This window comes from Corvus kubaryi, unplaced genomic scaffold, assembly GCF_017639235.1.
Source record: "Corvus kubaryi isolate FWS band 111438036 unplaced genomic scaffold, C.kubaryi_AGA036_p1.0 37284, whole genome shotgun sequence".
In the NCBI taxonomy this organism is placed as follows: Eukaryota; Metazoa; Chordata; class Aves; order Passeriformes; family Corvidae; genus Corvus; species Corvus kubaryi.
In genome coordinates this window covers 4,949,342-4,965,408 of record NW_024581088.1, presented here as the reverse complement: position 1 = coordinate 4,965,408, position 16,067 = coordinate 4,949,342, and the positions used below count along the sequence as shown (strand labels likewise).

At 61.1% G+C, this 16,067-nt stretch overlaps 3 protein-coding genes across 5 annotated transcripts; all 3 read left to right on the top strand.

The window, feature by feature from the left end:
• Window positions 1-98: 98 nt before the first annotated feature.
• Window positions 99-3,276, top strand: LOC121663484 (uroplakin-3b-like protein 1). 2 transcript variants are annotated; one of them, XM_042025775.1, is made up of 6 exons: window positions 99-258; window positions 741-887; window positions 977-1,208; window positions 1,300-1,376; window positions 1,696-1,822; window positions 3,025-3,276. In XM_042025775.1, the coding sequence occupies exons 1-6, from the start codon at window positions 213-215 to the stop codon at window positions 3,113-3,115; spliced, it is 720 nt and encodes a 239-aa protein (XP_041881709.1). In that variant the 5' UTR covers window positions 99-212; the 3' UTR covers window positions 3,116-3,276. The 2 variants fall into 2 exon arrangements, with proteins under 2 accessions (XP_041881709.1, XP_041881708.1); XM_042025774.1 differs by lacking the exon at window positions 3,025-3,276 and adding an exon at window positions 1,940-2,225 and having other exon boundaries at window positions 103-258.
• An 884-nt stretch (window positions 3,277-4,160) lies between these two features.
• Window positions 4,161-13,897, top strand: LOC121663581 (ras GTPase-activating protein 4-like). 2 transcript variants are annotated; one of them, XM_042026003.1, is made up of 20 exons: window positions 4,162-4,310; window positions 8,439-8,495; window positions 8,861-8,974; window positions 9,259-9,320; window positions 9,438-9,567; window positions 9,849-9,930; window positions 10,089-10,220; window positions 10,300-10,391; window positions 10,601-10,724; window positions 10,809-10,962; window positions 11,258-11,322; window positions 11,520-11,632; window positions 11,703-11,889; window positions 12,117-12,254; window positions 12,359-12,682; window positions 12,761-12,898; window positions 12,991-13,126; window positions 13,203-13,323; window positions 13,418-13,476; window positions 13,622-13,806. In XM_042026003.1, the coding sequence occupies exons 1-20, from the start codon at window positions 4,246-4,248 to the stop codon at window positions 13,741-13,743; spliced, it is 2,415 nt and encodes an 804-aa protein (XP_041881937.1). In that variant the 5' UTR covers window positions 4,162-4,245; the 3' UTR covers window positions 13,744-13,806. The 2 variants fall into 2 exon arrangements, with proteins under 2 accessions (XP_041881936.1, XP_041881937.1); XM_042026002.1 differs by lacking the exon at window positions 13,418-13,476 and having other exon boundaries at window positions 4,161-4,310; window positions 13,622-13,897.
• A 623-nt stretch (window positions 13,898-14,520) lies between these two features.
• LOC121663580 (DNA-directed RNA polymerase II subunit RPB11-a) lies at window positions 14,521-15,959 on the top strand. Its single transcript, XM_042026001.1, has 4 exons — window positions 14,521-14,627; window positions 14,766-14,855; window positions 14,970-15,144; window positions 15,675-15,959. Exons 1-4 carry the CDS (start codon window positions 14,575-14,577, stop codon window positions 15,708-15,710), a joined length of 354 nt encoding a protein of 117 aa, XP_041881935.1. The 5' UTR covers window positions 14,521-14,574; the 3' UTR covers window positions 15,711-15,959.
• The last annotated feature ends 108 nt before the right edge of the window (window positions 15,960-16,067 follow it).

The following is a 16,067-nucleotide window of genomic DNA, read 5'->3' as shown; positions in this document are numbered from 1 at the left end:
CCACCCATGCCACAGACGCAGCGATTCTCAGCACGCCTCGCCGGCGGGTGCTCAAACACAACAAACGCTCCCGGGGAAACGAGCCCAACCTGTTTGCCACGGGGCTGCGGCCGCTGCAGGAATGTGGGCGGTTGGTGGCCACAGGCGGGTCCCACGGGGACGCGGAGCCCCAGCGCTCGCACTCCCGCCCTCGGCACCCAGGCGCCCGCACCATGTTCCCGCTGCTCCTCCTGCTCGTGCCCGCGGCCCACGCCATAGGTGAGTCCAAGGATGCCATCGGGATGGACTCGGGATTCCCCTTGGCACTGTGGGGATCCCCCGTGCACAAGCACCAGGATCCCCCTGAGCCTGGAGGTGTAGGGCAGCTGATGCTCCCCCTGTTCTGGATCCTGTTCTGGGTGTCAGCTCTAGTCTCTGGTGTCACTGGTATTGGTTGACTGGCAGTGTGGGTTTCTCTGGAGGTCCCCTTTGGGGTCCACCAGGACCCCCCCGAATCTGGAGGCATAGGGCAGCTGGTGCCCCCCAAAGAAACGGAGTTTCTTTGCTTCCTCTTTTCATGAGACACTTGTCTGAGCCCGAACCGGGGCGTGTGAGGGGAGCGGAGGCTCAGGGGTCAGCTGCCTCCTGTCCTTGTCCCTACCCCGAGCCCCGGCACCGCGGCCGCCGGTCAGAGCCTCCGTTCCGGGGCTGCAGCGGAGGGTCCGCACCCTCTGCCTCACTTCTTCGGCTTCTCACCGCAGCCAAGCTGTCGTACAAGCCAGCTCTGACCCAGAACCCCCGGCTGGAGGGGACGACGACCGCCTCCACCTTCGTGCTGGACCAGCCCCGCTGCATCTTCGGCAGTTACGACACCTCCGACATCTGGCTGGTGGTGGCCCTGGACAAGGGTAGGTGGGAGCAACCCGGGGCAGGGGGCGTGCAGGGGTCCCTGTGCCGCCCACCAAGTCCCTCCTCACCCCCATCCTCACCCCTGCAGCCGCATTCACCTTCAACAACACCGCGGCGCCGGGGACTAACGAGACCGCATTCCAGCGCTTCCCTAAGTCCGTCTCTGCCTACATGACCCTCAATGCCACCCTGGCCAACTACCCCTGCCCCAAACCCGCCGAGGACATCACGGTGCTGCGCGTCGGCAGCGAGACCAGCTGCGCCCGGGATGAGACGAGACCCACCTGCAACGGCCCCCTGCCCGGCCCCGGGCCGTACCGGTGAGCCTCCTCGGGGGGACCTGGCCCCCTCAAGGGCTGCCGGCCGCCCCCCGGCTCACGGCACCGTGGCCAACCTCCCTTCCCATCCCAGGGTGAAGTTCCTCGCCCTACAGGGCTCTGAGCCCGTGGCTGAAACAGAATGGTCGGCGCCCATCATGCTGAGGACAGGTACCGCTGCCGGGGTGCTCGTCCTGCCCCCGCCCCCAGCCCGCAGCCGTCCAGGGGGGATATGGGGTGGTCCTGGGCGTGTGGGGTGGCCCCACGGGGCTGAATGCTAAGCAAGAGTGGTTTGGGGTGAGTGTTCCTGTGAGCAGCTGGGGAAACTGAGGCAGGGCTCTGCCGCGGGTCTCACTCGTGTAGGGTGGCACCGTGTGATGGCACATCGTGTTGGCACACACGAACACGCCGTCACCCATCCGGACCCCCTGAGCCACTCCGGGGTGTTTATCCCTGCATCCTGCTCCCTCTCCTGCTGCTCTCTCCCCAGCCAAGCCAGCCAGCAGCATCTCCACGACGGACAGCAGGCACAGCGCCGGCATGATCGCCATCACCACCATCCTCTCCATCCTCTTCGCCATCCTCCTGGCCGGACTAGTGGCCATGCTCGTCTTCTGGTGAGTGCCACCACCAAGTCCCACCCAGGGTGCTGGGCACGCGGGACCGGCGTCAGAGGGTGACGCCGTCATCGCTTGGTCCCCACCCTCATCCCGCACCCCGCCTTCCCTCCCCAGCTCGGACTCGTGCGGCGACAGCAGCTCCTTCAGCAAGCCGGAGTCGGTGACGGTGCGGCGGTACAACACCCACCACGTCTATGACCAGCCGGCCGCCCGGCTCTGAGCCCCCGCCGCCTCCCCTCCGCCCCCCGGCACCGCCGCCCCTCCCCACGCGCCCCCCGTTCGGGTGTAAATGTGACCCCCCCGTTCCATCCCTGTGGATGGACCCCTGTGGAGCTGCCACCCGGGACGGGGGCAGTGGATAGGGACATTAAAGGCTTTTCCGCACGCTTTGTGCCCGGCCGGTGCGTCCTGTTTGTGACTCCTCGATGCTTCCCGCAGCCTCCTGGAAAGCCCCATAGCCCCCCTGTACCCCCACTCTGAGCCCCGTGGCTGGGTGGGAGACAGCTGCCGCGCGGGGCAGGGTGCGGCCAGGGATGCTCTGGAGTGGGAGGCGTTGCCACACCCAGCTGGGGCATCGGTGCCACCTGTGCCCACTTCGGATGGGGGAAAGTCCCCTGGGTGCAGGGCAGCGAGGGGAGCCTGACACCCCCGCCCCAGCCCTGATGCTGGGGTGAGGGGCACTGAAATGCCCCGTGAGGTGGGGGCGGTGGGTGTAGGGGGGGTGTTTCTCGCGTCCCTTTAATCCTACAAAGCTCTCTCCCTGACCAAGCCCGGAGGAGGGGCTGCCCCACCCCGAGCTGGCCCAATCCTTCCCGGGTGCTGCTGGTGCTCCCCTGAGAGCCATGAGACCCCAAGAGGGGATCGGCACCGCGGGGTGTCTGATCCTGCACTGGGTGGTGTCCCTGACGCCGATCTGGGGGATGTGGGGGCTGATCCTGCACTGGTGGGGAGTGGGCTGGGGCGGGGGAGGGGGAGCTGATCCTGTACTAGCAGCTGGAAGGGACCGGATACATCATTCCCGATCCTACACGGGGATGTGGGTCTCTGATGCTGATCTGAGGGATGTGGGTGCCCTGATCCTGCAGCCCGGACAGGATGAGACCCCTCTGGTGCTGGAGACAATCCCGTTTTGGGTGGAGGCAGGGCAGGTGTGTGTGTACCGGTGTACAAATATTAAAAGCCCCGTTTTTCCCCCGCAGGCGCCGCGCCAAGGGCAGCATCACGTTCACCCCCCAGCTCGGTCACAGCGCCCTTACGGGCTGTCCTTGTGCCGCCGGGGAGGGGTGTTAGCAACCTGCCCCCGCTGCCGGAGCCGCCTCCGTGGAGCCCTGCCAAGGGAAATCAAGCAAATCCAGCGATTAACTCCTGCCGAGATCAGCGTGGGAGCAGCGGAGGGATGGTTCCATCCGGCAAACGCGGGTCTCCTCCGCCCTACAACCCGTGCCACGAAATAAAACAACTGCTTCACCTGCAAAGCGGCTTCGAGGGCTGTGGGGGGGTTGTCACCTGCCACGCGTCCGTGGCTGGAGGTGGACATGTAGTCCCGACCGCCTGTGGGGCTGGAGCTGGCACACGGGAGGCTCGTGGGATGGTGGCGGGGACTGCGCCTTGTCCCCTTGCTGTCGCCCTGTGCGGGGGAGGCAGAGGGGCAGTGCTGTAGGAACAGAGCAGTGTGTTCCCAGCGTGTCCCTGCAGTGTCCCCGCGGCGAAAATGCCAAGGACCATCTTGCCCGGCACAGCCCTGAGCCCCAGCTCTGGGTGCCGGCCGAGTCCTCGAGTCCAGGTGGGTCTCGCAGTGGGGTTCCCCGTCCCCCCGCTGGTATTTAGGGCACCAAGTCCCTAGAAATGCCACCTGTCCCTCGGGGGTGCTGCAGCCAGGAGGTGCAGTACTTTAAAAACAAAGAAAAGGTTAAAACCCAAGAAAACGGTATGGTTTTGGGGTGCAGGGCAGCGCGGAGCGGCCGATGCTGCAGTCCCCCAGACTCGTGGGGGGCACGGAGGGGTCCGGTGTGGGTTTGGTCCAATCCAGGCGGGCGCCGGGCTGGGCAGGCCGGGGCTGCACGGCCCCGGAGCCTCGGGCGGTGCCGGGGGCTGGAGGGGACCGAGGGGACCGAGGGGACCCAGCGGGGGGACCCTGCGGGACCCCGGCAGCGCGGGGAGCCCGGCCCCGCCCACCCCGGCGAAACCACGCCCACCCCGCACAGGCCACGCCCCCCGCCGACAGCCGACAGAACCACCCAATGGGCGCCGGGGGTACGAGCTAGGCCACGCCCCTTTCCCCGCCCCCGCGCGCTGATTGGCGGCCGCCGGCGCCGGTCCGCACATGGGCGCTGTGCTCGGGACCGCGGGTTCGAGGCCGCTGTTTGGCTCCGCTCGGCTCGCCTCGGCTCGGCTCGGCTCCGCTCCGCTGCCCGCCCGCCATGGCCCGGCGCAGCGCCCTCTCCATCCGCATCGTGGAGGGCAGGAACCTGCCCGCCAAGGACATGTGAGTGCCCCCGCGGGGGCCGGGAAAGGCTTGGGGCGGCGGCATCCCGGAGGGACTCCCCTCTTTCCCAGGAGTGCTGCGGGGTGTCCCCCCAACAGGTCCCTGGTGGGGACACCACCCTCGGGGCGGCTTTGGAGAGTCCCCCCTGCTTTGGGGGCTTGCTCAGAATGGTTTTGGGGGGCCACAAGCAATGCATGTGATTTAGGGGCTCACCCCAAGGTGGCTTTAGGATCCCCTTTTGGGGTATCACCCCTTGGGGTATTCCCTCCAGGATGGCTTTGGAGTTGCCTTGCATTGAGGGTTCCCCCCCAGGGTGGCTTTAGGGTCCCCTCCAGCGGTGTGTTTACTTTGGGGGTTCCCTTCAGGGTAGATTTAGGGTACCTCCCAGCAGTGCATGTACTTCGGGGGTTCTCCACAGGATGGCTTTGGAATCCCCCTTGCTTTGGGTTTCCTCCAGGATGGCTTAGCGGTTGCCTTGCTTTGGGGGTTCCCCCAGTGTGGCTTTGAGATCCCCCTTGCTCTGGGGGTTCCCTTCAGGATATTTTTGTGTGCCCCCAGAAGTTCGCAGCGCTTTCGGGGCTCCCTCAGGGGTGCTGTGGTTCCCCCCCGATTTGGGGACACCCCCCGGGATGGGTTTGAGGTTCCCCCTCAGGATCACCCCGTGCTCTGGGATACCCCCAGCAGTGTTTTGGGTACCCCAAGCAGTGCTCCCAGTTTGGGGGCTTCCCCTGTGCTGCCACAGGACAGGGCTGTCCCCACCACACAGACACCCCGCAGGGACCCCCGGACGCGCAGCAGGAGCCGGTACATCCATCCCCAAAGGAGCAGCGGCTGCCCCCGTGCTGTGTCTCCATTCCCGGCTCCATCCCACCTGGCTGAGGTGCGGGGGGCAGCCCTTGGGTCGGGATTTCCCTCCCGGCGGATCCCGGTGTTATCCTCATCGCTCTGGCCCTTATGGGGTGGGATGTGGGGACAGCGCCGGGGTGTCCCCAGCCACCACCAAGGCAGCGGGAAGCTGCTGAGGAGCGCTCGGCAGCCGGAAAAACAGCAAAAATCCCTGCAGCCGTCATGGAAAAAGAGGATAAACAAGGAAAGAAACATGACTTTTTTTTTTTCTTTCTTGTCTTTTTTTTTTTTTTTTAAATCCCGTGTGTCAGGGCCTGATTTTTAAATCCCTTGGCACAACTCCCCGCCGGAGCTTGACCCAGCACGGGCAGGCTCTGGGTTTTGGGAGAGCCGGGAAGCCCCCCGGGTGCCACAGCGCCTGAAGCGGAGCTTTCCGGACCGGTGGCTTTGGGACGTGGCGCTGGGCTGGGACAGCGGGGAGGGAAACCCGAGCGCGACCTTGTCCGTGTCTGGCCCCGGCCCCTTCCCCTCCGCTCAGGGGATCCGGTTCCCTGCCCTGGCACGGCTTTTGGGATCGCTGGTTTCCTCCTGGGAATTCCCTCCGCGGGGTGTCCCCGCTGCATGGGCAGCTCAGACCCTGCTGGCAACAGCCAGAGGTGATGGAGCACCCCCAAATCCCCGTGGGGAACCCCCAGATCCCACAGGATTTGGCGCAGGGAGTTACGGGAGCCCCCCCCAGCTGAGGCTCTTCCCCCCATCTTCATCCCAGGAAAGCAAGGGAAAGGGTCTGCCTGACTCTTTAAAAATGGTTTTCAATTTTTAAATTTATTTTACTTAATATTGATTTTTTAATGTGACATTTAATTTCTTTTATTTGAATTCCTATTTTATTATTTATTTATTTTATCGGATTATTTTATGTTGGGTAATAAACAATGACAATATTTATTAATCTTTTATTTACTATCATCTATTCTAGTTTTATTTTCACTTTTTTACTTTTTATTCCTTGTTTTTATTTATTTATTTATTATTACTTTTAAATTTTTTTTTCATTTTTGCCCTTTTCTCTTTTTTATTTCTTCATTTATTTATTCTTTTATTATGTTATTTTTTCTTTTTTCTTTTTCTTTTTCTTTTTTCTTTTATTTTTCTATTTTTTCTTTTTTCTTTTTTCCTTTTTCCTCTATTTTTTATTCTATTTTTCTTTTTTTTAATTCTACTTTTCTTTTCTTTTTTCTTTTATTTTTTCTTCAACTGATTATTCTATATTTAAATTCACTTTTATTTTTTATTCTATTTTTCTTCAATTTATTATTCTATTTTGTCTTTCCTTTTCAATTCTATTTTTTATTTAAATTTCTATTTATTTTATCACCACCCCCAGGGTAGAGCAGCACTGCTGCCTACACCAGTTAATTTTTAATTCCAGCCCTCCGCCGTTCCTTTGCCGGAGGGGTGGCTGCGGGTTCCTTCCCCCTTCCCCCAGTCCTGCCTGTGCTCATTTCCTCTTTCCAAAGCCCGGCCTTCCCCTTTCCAGCTCCTTCCCTGCCCCCAGCGTGCCGGGGTGGGTGCCCAGGCCAGCCCCGCACCCACCGAGCCCGCAGCGCCACAAATCCCTTCGCGACATCCCGGGACAGAGGCTCTGTGCGGGCGATGTCACCCAGCGCCTGCCTTTGGAGCAGGGATTTATCCTCATCCAAAGGCTGCGCCTCGCGTGGCAGCTCGGGCACCTCCCACCGAGGATGGATTCTGCCCATCCTGTGCTTGAATCCCTGGAAAAACGCGATGCCTGAGCGGCTCCGCGGCGTCCGGGGGCCGTGGCTGTGCTGGATGTCCCCGCGCTGGGGACAAGGGTTTGCCGCTGCCGTCCGGGGCAGCCCCGCGTTGCCGGGCACGGCTGGAGCGGGCAGCTGTTCCCTTTCCGCCTGCCCGCTCCCGGCATCCCCGATGGTTTGCACAAGGCAGGAAATGTCAGCAATGGGCTCCGATTAATGGCACTTCACCCGCGGCTCTCCTTAAAAATCCTCTCCGGAGGGCGGCTGGGATGGAATGGGAGCGGGAGCCGGCGAGCAGCTCTTGGCAACCTGCTGCACCGCCAGCCCCGCGGGGCCAAAGGGATGGAAGTGCCTGGGAACACGGATGTTATTGTGGTACCCGGGATGCACAGCCCAGAGAAACCCCTGCAGCCGCGTTTAGCGGGGCAAGGCGTCCCCCAAACCTTTTCAGTCCCCTCCAACCCCTTTTGATTCCCCTAAACCACCTTTTGGTCTCCCCCAAGAACCATTTCAGTCCCCCTCTAAACCCTTTCAGCCCCCTCCAACCCCTTCAGTCCCTTCAAAGACCATTTGGATCCCCTGAAACTTTTTTAATCGCCCCCAAAACCTTTTCAATCCCCCCAGCAGCTGGCTCTCAGCCTCTCTGGATTTGGGATGTGGAAATCACTCAATGCCTGGGGTCCCCAAGCCCCCACCCATGCATCCTCCCTTTCCCCAGGACATTTGTCGTTGGCTGACAGTGCCACTGGGGTTGGTGTTAATGAGTTATCCATGCTCCAAGCAGGCTGCTCCGTGCCAGTGGGATGGGAGCCACAGCCTTTCCATGACCTTGGCCAGCCCCCAGGTCCCATCTCCTCTGTCCCTGGCTGGAGTCCCCACCCCTGACCCTGTTTCTGATGAACTGGGGCAATAAGCTGTACAGCCGTGATTATTTTTGGGCAAGGATGACTCGGGTCGTCCCCAGGGAGGAAGCACAGTTAAAGTACAGTGGTTGCTGCCCTTCACACCCTCTGCATCCCTGGGGGTGTCCCTAGGGGTGTCCCCATCCCTGCAGTGGTGTTGGGAGTCTGGGAACATTCTGGGGCTGGAGGAGGCTGCTGTGGCCTCACTCCTGGTGTGTGAAATTGGGCTGCAGGTGCCTGAAGCTGCTTTGGGGAAAGGGTGGGTTTTGTTTGCTCCTTGCCTTCCTGTGTGGAAGAGGAAAAGGCACTTCTGGCTGCCAGCAGGACGCAGCAGCCGGACACGGCCAGGGAGGAGTGTCCCCGGTCTGGAAGCGCAGCCGGGGTCACCCTGTGCTGGCAGCTGTGGCCAAGTCCACCCGTGGAAGCCTTTGGAGCCTCTGGAGCCCAGCTTTTCCCTCGGGGCTTTGTTTCTACGAGGTCTCCATTCTGTGAGGGTGTCAGGGCTGAAGGCTTTGGTCACCCATGGCCATAGAGCCCTGTGGGTTGGGTGGTGGCCAGGCTGTGGCTGGTGGCACTGACAGAGCTGTCCCTTGTCCTTCTAGCACGGGGAGCAGTGACCCGTACTGCATCGTGAAGATTGACGATGAGGCCATCATCAGGTGAGTGGCCCAGGTCGCTGGCTGGTCCCTAAAACTGCTGGAGCCCCAAACCTTGCTCCTGGCAGATTTGCTGCAGGCACATTATTATTATCATTACTGTTAAGATCATTATTTATTATTATTTATCTTTCATTATTATTCCCTGCTTTGGGCTGAGATGCTCCTGCAGACACAAGGGGGTCTAACAGCTCATGGGCCCCTTCCCCTATAAGCCTCCCCTGTGTCTTGCCAGCCCAGAGCCACAAGACAGGACAAGGACAGGGGCAGAGACTCATCCCTGCCCCCAGCCATGTGTTCCCAAAAGCTGGGAAGGTCCCCAGAGGGGGAGCCCTGTCCCCTGTGTCACCAGTGCCACCTGCCCACAGGACTGCCACGGTGTGGAAGACGCTGTCCCCGTTCTGGGGGGAGGAGTACGAGGTGCAGCTCCAGCCCGGTTTCCACAGCATCTCCATCTACGTCATGGATGAGGATGCACTCAGGTATGGTGGGGGCTTGGCCTGCGGACTCGGTTGGTTGCTTTGGCTCTGTGCATGCTCAGCCCCAGTGTAGACACCAGAGAATCCACCTCTGGCCACGCTGCCCTGGGCTTTGGGACACAAATGGGTGAAGTTAATTCCCGAGGTTATTGTCCAGAGGGTGGCTGATGTGCTCCATGGGGACAGACACACCGTGGTGGCCCCCGTCTAGGATCCCCCAAAGCGGGGGCTGTCCTGCCTGGGCACCAATCCCGCGCCATGTCCTGCTTCCCACTTTTGTTTTCCAGCCGTGATGACGTTATTGGGAAGGTCTGCATCACCCGGGACATGCTGGCAGAGCACCCCAAGGGTAGGGGACAGAGTGGCCGGGGGGTCCCAGCAGGGACCCATCTCCCACCCGTTGGACAAGCTGGTCCTGCGGGGTTCCCCGATGACCCCTCCATGGGGATCCCCCCTTTTCCCACAGGATACAGCGGATGGATGAGCCTCAGTGAGGTGGACCCTGACGAGGAGGTGCAGGGGGAGATCCACCTGCGGGTGGAGGTCCTGGGCAGCCAGGGCAGCCGGCGGCTGCGCTGCTCCGTGCTGGAGGCCAGGTGAGAGGGGACACGAGGGTGACAGGGGCTGTGTGTGCAGCTGGGACAGGGGTGGTGAGTCCCAGCTGCTCCATGATTCAGTTTCCCTGGTGTATCTGGTCCCTTGGGTGCAGAGCATCCTCCTCACCACCCAGCAGCTGACGGGGGTGCTGGGGCAGGGTCTACCTCATCTGTAGGTCTTTGGGACATATATCTTGAGATTCCTTGAGAGGGGAGTGGGTGCCATGGGTGCCCGTAGATATTTTGGGAGCTTGCTGGCAAATTCTCCCTCTTCTCGGCAGGGATTTGGCCAGGAAGGACAGGAATGGTGCCTCCGACCCCTTTGTCCGCCTGCGCTACAACGGGAAGACACAGGAGAGCACCGTGAGTGCGATTTCAGCCATCCCCAACCTGCCAAAGGTGCAGGTGGAATCAACCCACGGGGAAGCCCGGAGCCATCCCTGTCCCCCAGCACCCCCAGTTTGGTGTCCCTGAGGGACAGATTCACCTGGCGAGGGGACAAAAACCTGTTGCCTTTGCAGGTGGTGAAGAAATCCTGTTACCCACGCTGGAACGAGACCTTCGAGTTCGAGCTGGCCGAGCCCGCCGGGGAGAAGCTCTGCGTGGAGGTGTGGGACTGGGACCTCGTCGGCAGGAATGACTTCCTGGGCAAGGTGAGCCCCCCAACCCTGTCACTGCTGCCAGGGTCCTGCCCAGCTGCACACCCAGCCCTCTCCTGCCTTCCCCTCCCAGGTGGTGTTCAGCATCCAGGGGCTGGAGGCAGCCGGGCAGGAGGAGGGGTGGTTCAGGCTGTGGCCGGACAAGTCCAAGCCGATAGAGGACGAGTGAGTTTTGGCAGAGGGTGTTGGGCTGTGCTGGGGGGGGTCCCAGTGTCCTCAGGGGCATTAGGGAGGGGATTTTCCTGGGAAGCATCATCCCTTTGGAGGGGTAGTTTAGAGTGTTGGGCCACCTGCTTGGTGAAGTACTTATCCACCCACCCATCCACCCACCCATCCATCCTTTCATCCCACCCACCCACCCCGTGCTCCTGCAGGTGCCGAGGCAGCCTGGGCTCGCTGCAGCTGCAGGTGAAGCTTCGGGACGAGACGGTGCTTCCCTCCCACTGCTACCAGCCCCTGGTGCAGCTCCTGTGCCAGGAGGTGAAGTCAGGGCGCCAGGTGAGGGGTCCATGCCCAGCCCAGCTCTGTGCTGTGGTGTCTGCCTGCCTCAGGCTGTCACATCATGGTGCCTCTCTCCTCCAGGACGGCCAAGTGCACCTGGTCACCCTCCTGGATGAAACCACCACGGCCGAGTGCCGGCAGGAGGTCGCCATCAACTTGGTCAAACTCTTCCTGGGCCAAGGGCTGGTCAAGGAGTTCCTGGACTTGCTCTTTGAGCTGGAGCTGGCCAAGCCCTGTAAGGCTGGAGTGGAGGCTTCCCATCATCTCCTGGGGCTGCAAAACCTCCAGGGCCTTGTGTGGGGATTTTTTGGGAGTGATGGTTGAGGTGGAATCTGCTGGGTTCATCCCAGCAATTCATGGGCTGAGGTTGGTAGAGGAGCAGGTGGTTTGAGGTTAGGAAATCCCTGTAACCCCCATGGAAATGGCCAGGGGGGCAGGGCACAGCCTCTGGGAATGCCCCCCATGATTGCAGCTGTCCAGGGATGGCTTGTGTCCGTCTCCCAGGCCATGGACCCTCTCCTGTTTTGCAGGTGAGCCCAACACTTTGTTCCGGAGCAACTCTCTGGCCTCGAAGTCGATGGAGTCCTTCCTCAAGGTGCCACACCACCCAAAACCTGCTCTTGCCAAGTCATCCTGGCCCTGGGCTGTTCCCAGGGGCAGAACTGGGAGGGCTGGTGTGCTTGTGCCTTCCCCTGGGCCTGGAAGGCTGGAGAAAATCCACTGGGTTGACCCTGGGGGTGTCGGGTGCCAAACCTGCGGCCCATCACCGTCCCCTGTGTGGTCCCTCGGCAGGTGACAGGGATGCCATACCTGCACTTTGTCCTGGGACCCACCATCACCCGCGTGTTCGAGGAGAAGAAATACGTGGAGCTGGACCCCAGCAAGGTGGAGATCAAAGATGTCGGGTAAGGGGCTCGTGGGGTGGCAGGGCAGGGGTGGCCCCAGCCCTGGGGGTGACAGTGACGGTGCTCGCAGGTGCTCGGGGCTGCACCGGGTGCAGACGGAGGGCGAGGTGATCGAGCAGGGCCGCCAGCACCTCCAGTCCTACCTGGGCGAGCTCCTGGACGCCATCGTCAGGTCGGCCCCGGCGTGTCCCCCCGTGATCCGCGCCGCGTTCCGGCAGCTCTTCCAGCGCGTCGGGGAGCGCTTCCCGCAGCACCAGGTCGGGCTGCGGCGGGGGACGGTGTGGGGTCAAACAGGGGCATCCCCAGGGGACAGGGCTCTCTGGGTGTGGTCCCCAGCTGTGGCCAGTGGCGTCTGCTCTCGGGCAGGGGGGCAGCGAGCGGCGCCCAAACAGCAGCCCTGGACACTGGCGCATCGCTGTTTGTGGGGTTGTCCCATGCTGGGAGAGACCCTCACGTGTCTTCCCCACCCCCTCGGTGGTCACAGCACGCCAAATTTGTGGCTGTCACCAGCTTCCTCTGCCTGCGCTTCTTCTCGCCGGCCGTGATGACCCCCAAGCTGTTCCAGCTGCGGGACACCCACGCGGACGCGCGGACCAGCCGCACGCTGCTGCTGCTGGCCAAGGTGCGGCACGGGCCACCGGGGCGAGGCTTTGGGGTGCCTGGCTGTTTCTTGCTGGGGACAGCTGGGGCTCCTGGGGGTGACGCTGCCACCCCCGGGCTCTCCAGGCCATCCAGCTGGTCGGGAACATGGAGCCGGCGGCCGGGCGCGCCAAGGAGCCGTGGCTGTCCCCGCTGCTGCCCGCCCTGCAGCAGGGCACCGCCCGCATGAGGGACTTCATCACCCGCCTGGTGGGAACGGAGGAGGAGCAGGGGGAGGAGGAGGGTGAGGGGCGGCCGCTGGGGCCCCCGCCGGCCGTGGTGAAGGAAGGGCTGCTCCTTGTGCCCAAGACCCGGGGCAAGGGGCCGCTGCTCGCTGCTGCCGCCGGCAAGAAACTCCACTTCTGCCTCACCGGGGAGGCCCTCAGCTTCGGCAAGAGCCCCAGTACAGAGGTAGGGGGGTGCTGGAGGGGCGGGGGAGTGGCAGCGGGGTGGCACTGACCCCTTCTCTGTGTGTGTCCCCTCCATCAGCGTATCGGTGCCATCGCCTTGGGCGATATCCTGGCGGCCGAGAAGGTGGAGGAGAAGAGCTTCGGCAGCTCGCACGTCATGCAGGTGCTCTACATGGGCACGGGCGGGCAGCAGGAGACAGCCTACCTGCAGTGCAAGGTGGGCGGGGGCAGCGGGGACACCCCGGGCGCTGTCGCAGCCCGGGCGCTGTCGCAGCCCGCGGGTCCCTCTGCCTGTCCCCTCTCCCGCAGTGTGTCAACGAGCTGAACCAGTGGCTGTCAGCCCTGCGCAAGGTGTGCGGCAACAACCCCCGCGTGCTCCGCTCCTACCACCCCGGCGTCTTCCGTGGGGACAAATGGAGCTGCTGCCACCAGCGGGACAGGACAGGTACAGGGAGGTGGCCCCGGAGCCCCTCGGGGCTCTTGGGGGGGTCTCCCTGTATGGTGACCCTGCTGCCCCGCAGGGTTGGGATGCGACCGGACCCGGCACGGCGTCACCCTGCAGGACTGGAGTGACCCCCTGGACCCCACGGTGGAGGCTCAGCGCCTCTTCCAGCACCTCCAGGGCCTCCGGGGGACCCTCAGGTGAGTTCCTGCCTCCGGGAGACCCCTCTGCACCTCTCCTGCAGCCCCTCATCCTCCTGCCAAGGGCCCGTCCCTCTCCTCCCCCTCTCCCCAGGGAAAAGTACTGGGAGCTGCTGGAGCCCGAGGATGCCCAGAACGGCCCTCGGGGTGAAGGTAGGTTGGAGGTGGGGGCGTTTTGGAGTTCCTATTGGGGGTGTTCTGGTTGGGAGATGTCCCCAGGGGTCACAAGGGGCTGTGGTGGTTTGGGGGTGACTCCAGGGAGACTGTGGGGTCTCACTGTCCCTACCCTCTCCTGCAGATGCTGCCCTGCCCGAGGGGCTGAGCCAGCTTTTCGCGGTGCTGGGGGACCTGGAGAGTTGTCACCGCCGGGCGCAGCCCCCGGCCCCCGCGGCCCCGGCCCTGCTGCAGCTGCAGACGTGAGCGACCCAGAGTCCTCCCGCCTGGGGGACCGCGGCCGTGGCAATAAAGGCACTTTGTACCCTGCAGCCGTGTCCTGTCTGTCTGTTGGGGCTGGGGGCGGGCACTGGTGGTGCTACTGGTGCCATTTACACTGGTGACATCTCTTAGCATCCCACTGGTGCCATTTCTGGTGGCCTTACTGGTGGTGGCCTCACTGGTGGCTCTGCTGGTGGCCTGATGAAAACACTGGGGGCGTTCTCTTGGTGGTGCTAGTGCTGCTGGCACTGCTGCCATCGCTGGATGTCCCTGCTGCTGCCGGCACTGTGCCATCACTGGATGTCCCTGCTGCTGCCATTTCTGATGGCCCTACTGCTGCTGGCGGTTCTGTTGGTGGCCTGGTGAAAACACTGCTGGTGGCTCTACTGGTGGCAGCACTGGTGCCATCACTGGGGGTTCTGCTGGTGGCCTATTGCCTGGCAGTGGTGGCATCCCTGGGGTCTCTGCTCACGGCACTGCTGCTGTTACTGGTGGCAGTGGTGCCGTCACCAGTGCCCCTGCTGGTGCCATTTCGGCTGGGCACCGCGGCCGTGTCTGCAGTGGGGACACCGCTGATGGGGTCACTGGTGTGTGTTCTCCTCCTGCAACCGCCGGTGGCCGCACGGGTGGCTCTGAAGTCGGAGCCAGCCCTGCCTCTGCTGCCGTCCCCAGTTCCCCGCGGTAACTGGTCCCGCTGGTGCCTTTGTCAGCAGCGAGTCCTCCCGCCCGCCTGGGGGCGCTGTGGGGCCGGACAGCGGCATCGGGCGGAAGTGACGTTGGCGGAAGTGATGTGGCGGCCGCCTTAGCAACGGCGGGATGAACGCGCCTCCGGCCTTCGAGTCTTTCCTGCTCTTCGAGGGCGAGAAAAAGTGAGGGGACACCCGGGGGCGACTAATTAAACCCTAATCAGACTGCGGGGGGCGAGGGGAGGGGGAGCCCGGGCCTTTCTCCCCAGTCCCGCGCCCGCATGGATCGGTAACATCCCTTTATCCCATCCACCCCCTCAGGATCACCATCAACAAGGACACGAAGGTGCCCAACGCCTGCTTGTTCACCATCAACAAGGAGGACCACACGCTGGGGAACATCATCAAGTCGTAAGTTCAGGCTGGGAGCAAATTTGGGGGGAGGTTTGGGGCTTTTCCTCCCCTCGTTTCGCTGCTGTTTCGTTTTTTTTTTAATTTTTTTTTTTTTTTTTATTCCCGTTGCAGGCAGTTGCTCAAAGACCCGCAGGTGTTGTTTGCAGGGTATAAGGTCCCACACCCTCTGGAACATAAAATTATCATCCGTGTCCAAACCACCCCTGACTACAGCCCCCAGGAGGCTTTCACCAATGCCATCACGGACCTGATCAGTGAACTCTCCCTCCTGGAAGAGAGGTTCAGGGTAAGTTCATTTTGTTCTTAAAACGATTTGGGCTTGTTATGATTAATCAAAGGGATGGGATCATCCATTAGAGCTGCTGGTTTTTAGGTTTATGAATTAATTGAAGCCACACTCTTTGTGTTGTTCAGCTGCTGTCAAAGCATGGCAGAGCCTGGCTGCTCTAATGTGTATTTATTTATTTTTTTTTTTACTTCTCCTGCCATAACTGGGCCAGTATTTTCACTTCTCATCACTTATGCTCAGTTTATTTATTTATTTAGCCCCAAAATTCTGAGATTTAATCTGCTTAATACTATTCAGACAAAACCAGGGGGACTGTGACTAAGAGCCTGCCTCTGATGTGCTGGCAAAAGGCTCCAGGGCACCCATTTGTAAATAAATTCTGGTTTTAATTTCAGTATTATTTTTCTGGTGGTGTAGAGGTTTCCACTGTGGGTTGTTGTGCTTCACAGAACAGTCAGGAATGTTTGAACATCCACCTCTGGCTCAGTAACAGCTCGTAGATGTGTGGTTTTGCTTTTGTTTTACAGGTTGCTATTAAGGACAAACAAGAAGGAATTGAGTAAACCCCCCCCTTTGGAGCAGACTGTTACTTCTGAGGCAGAATGATGTGTCTGGTAGTTGGATGAAATATTTAAACCTCCCTTCATGGCAAATATTTTCCCCCTTGTCCCACTTCTGTTTAATTTCTGACAGCAGCAGCAATATTTTGCATTTGTTTGGTTTTTTTAATAGCAGACAGGCACTTTGCCAAGAGGATAAATGTCATGTTGGAGTTGGTGGATAAGTCATTAAAGTGATTATTTGTTTTCTGATTGGAGCCTTAAGGCAAGTATTTGGCCTGGGCTGTTGGGGAGGTTGTTGTGGGTATGACTCCAGCTGTAGATGAACTCTCTGCTTTTCCTGCCAAAAACTCCAGGCAC

Bases quoted from the DNA above. Each gene is read 5' to 3' on its own strand.
- LOC121663580 (XM_042026001.1), top strand. From the start codon at position 14,575: ATGAACGCGCCTCCGGCCTTCGAGTCTTTCCTGCTCTTCGAGGGCGAG. The intron at 14,628-14,765 runs GTGAGGGGACAC...CCACCCCCTCAG, and splicing joins CTCTTCGAGGGCGAGAAAAA to GATCACCATCAACAAGGACA. The intron at 15,145-15,674 runs GTAAGTTCATTT...TTTGTTTTACAG, and splicing joins TCCTGGAAGAGAGGTTCAGG to GTTGCTATTAAGGACAAACA.
- LOC121663581 (XM_042026002.1), top strand. From the start codon at position 4,246: ATGGCCCGGCGCAGCGCCCTCTCCATCCGCATCGTGGAGGGCAGGAAC. The intron at 9,321-9,437 runs GTAGGGGACAGA...CTTTTCCCACAG, and splicing joins GCTGGCAGAGCACCCCAAGG to GATACAGCGGATGGATGAGC. The intron at 11,890-12,116 runs GTCGGGCTGCGG...CGGTGGTCACAG, and splicing joins AGCGCTTCCCGCAGCACCAG to CACGCCAAATTTGTGGCTGT.
- LOC121663484 (XM_042025774.1), top strand. From the start codon at position 213: ATGTTCCCGCTGCTCCTCCTGCTCGTGCCCGCGGCCCACGCCATAG. The intron at 1,209-1,299 runs GTGAGCCTCCTC...TTCCCATCCCAG, and splicing joins CCCGGCCCCGGGCCGTACCG to GGTGAAGTTCCTCGCCCTAC. The intron at 1,377-1,695 runs GTACCGCTGCCG...CTCTCTCCCCAG, and splicing joins GCCCATCATGCTGAGGACAG to CCAAGCCAGCCAGCAGCATC.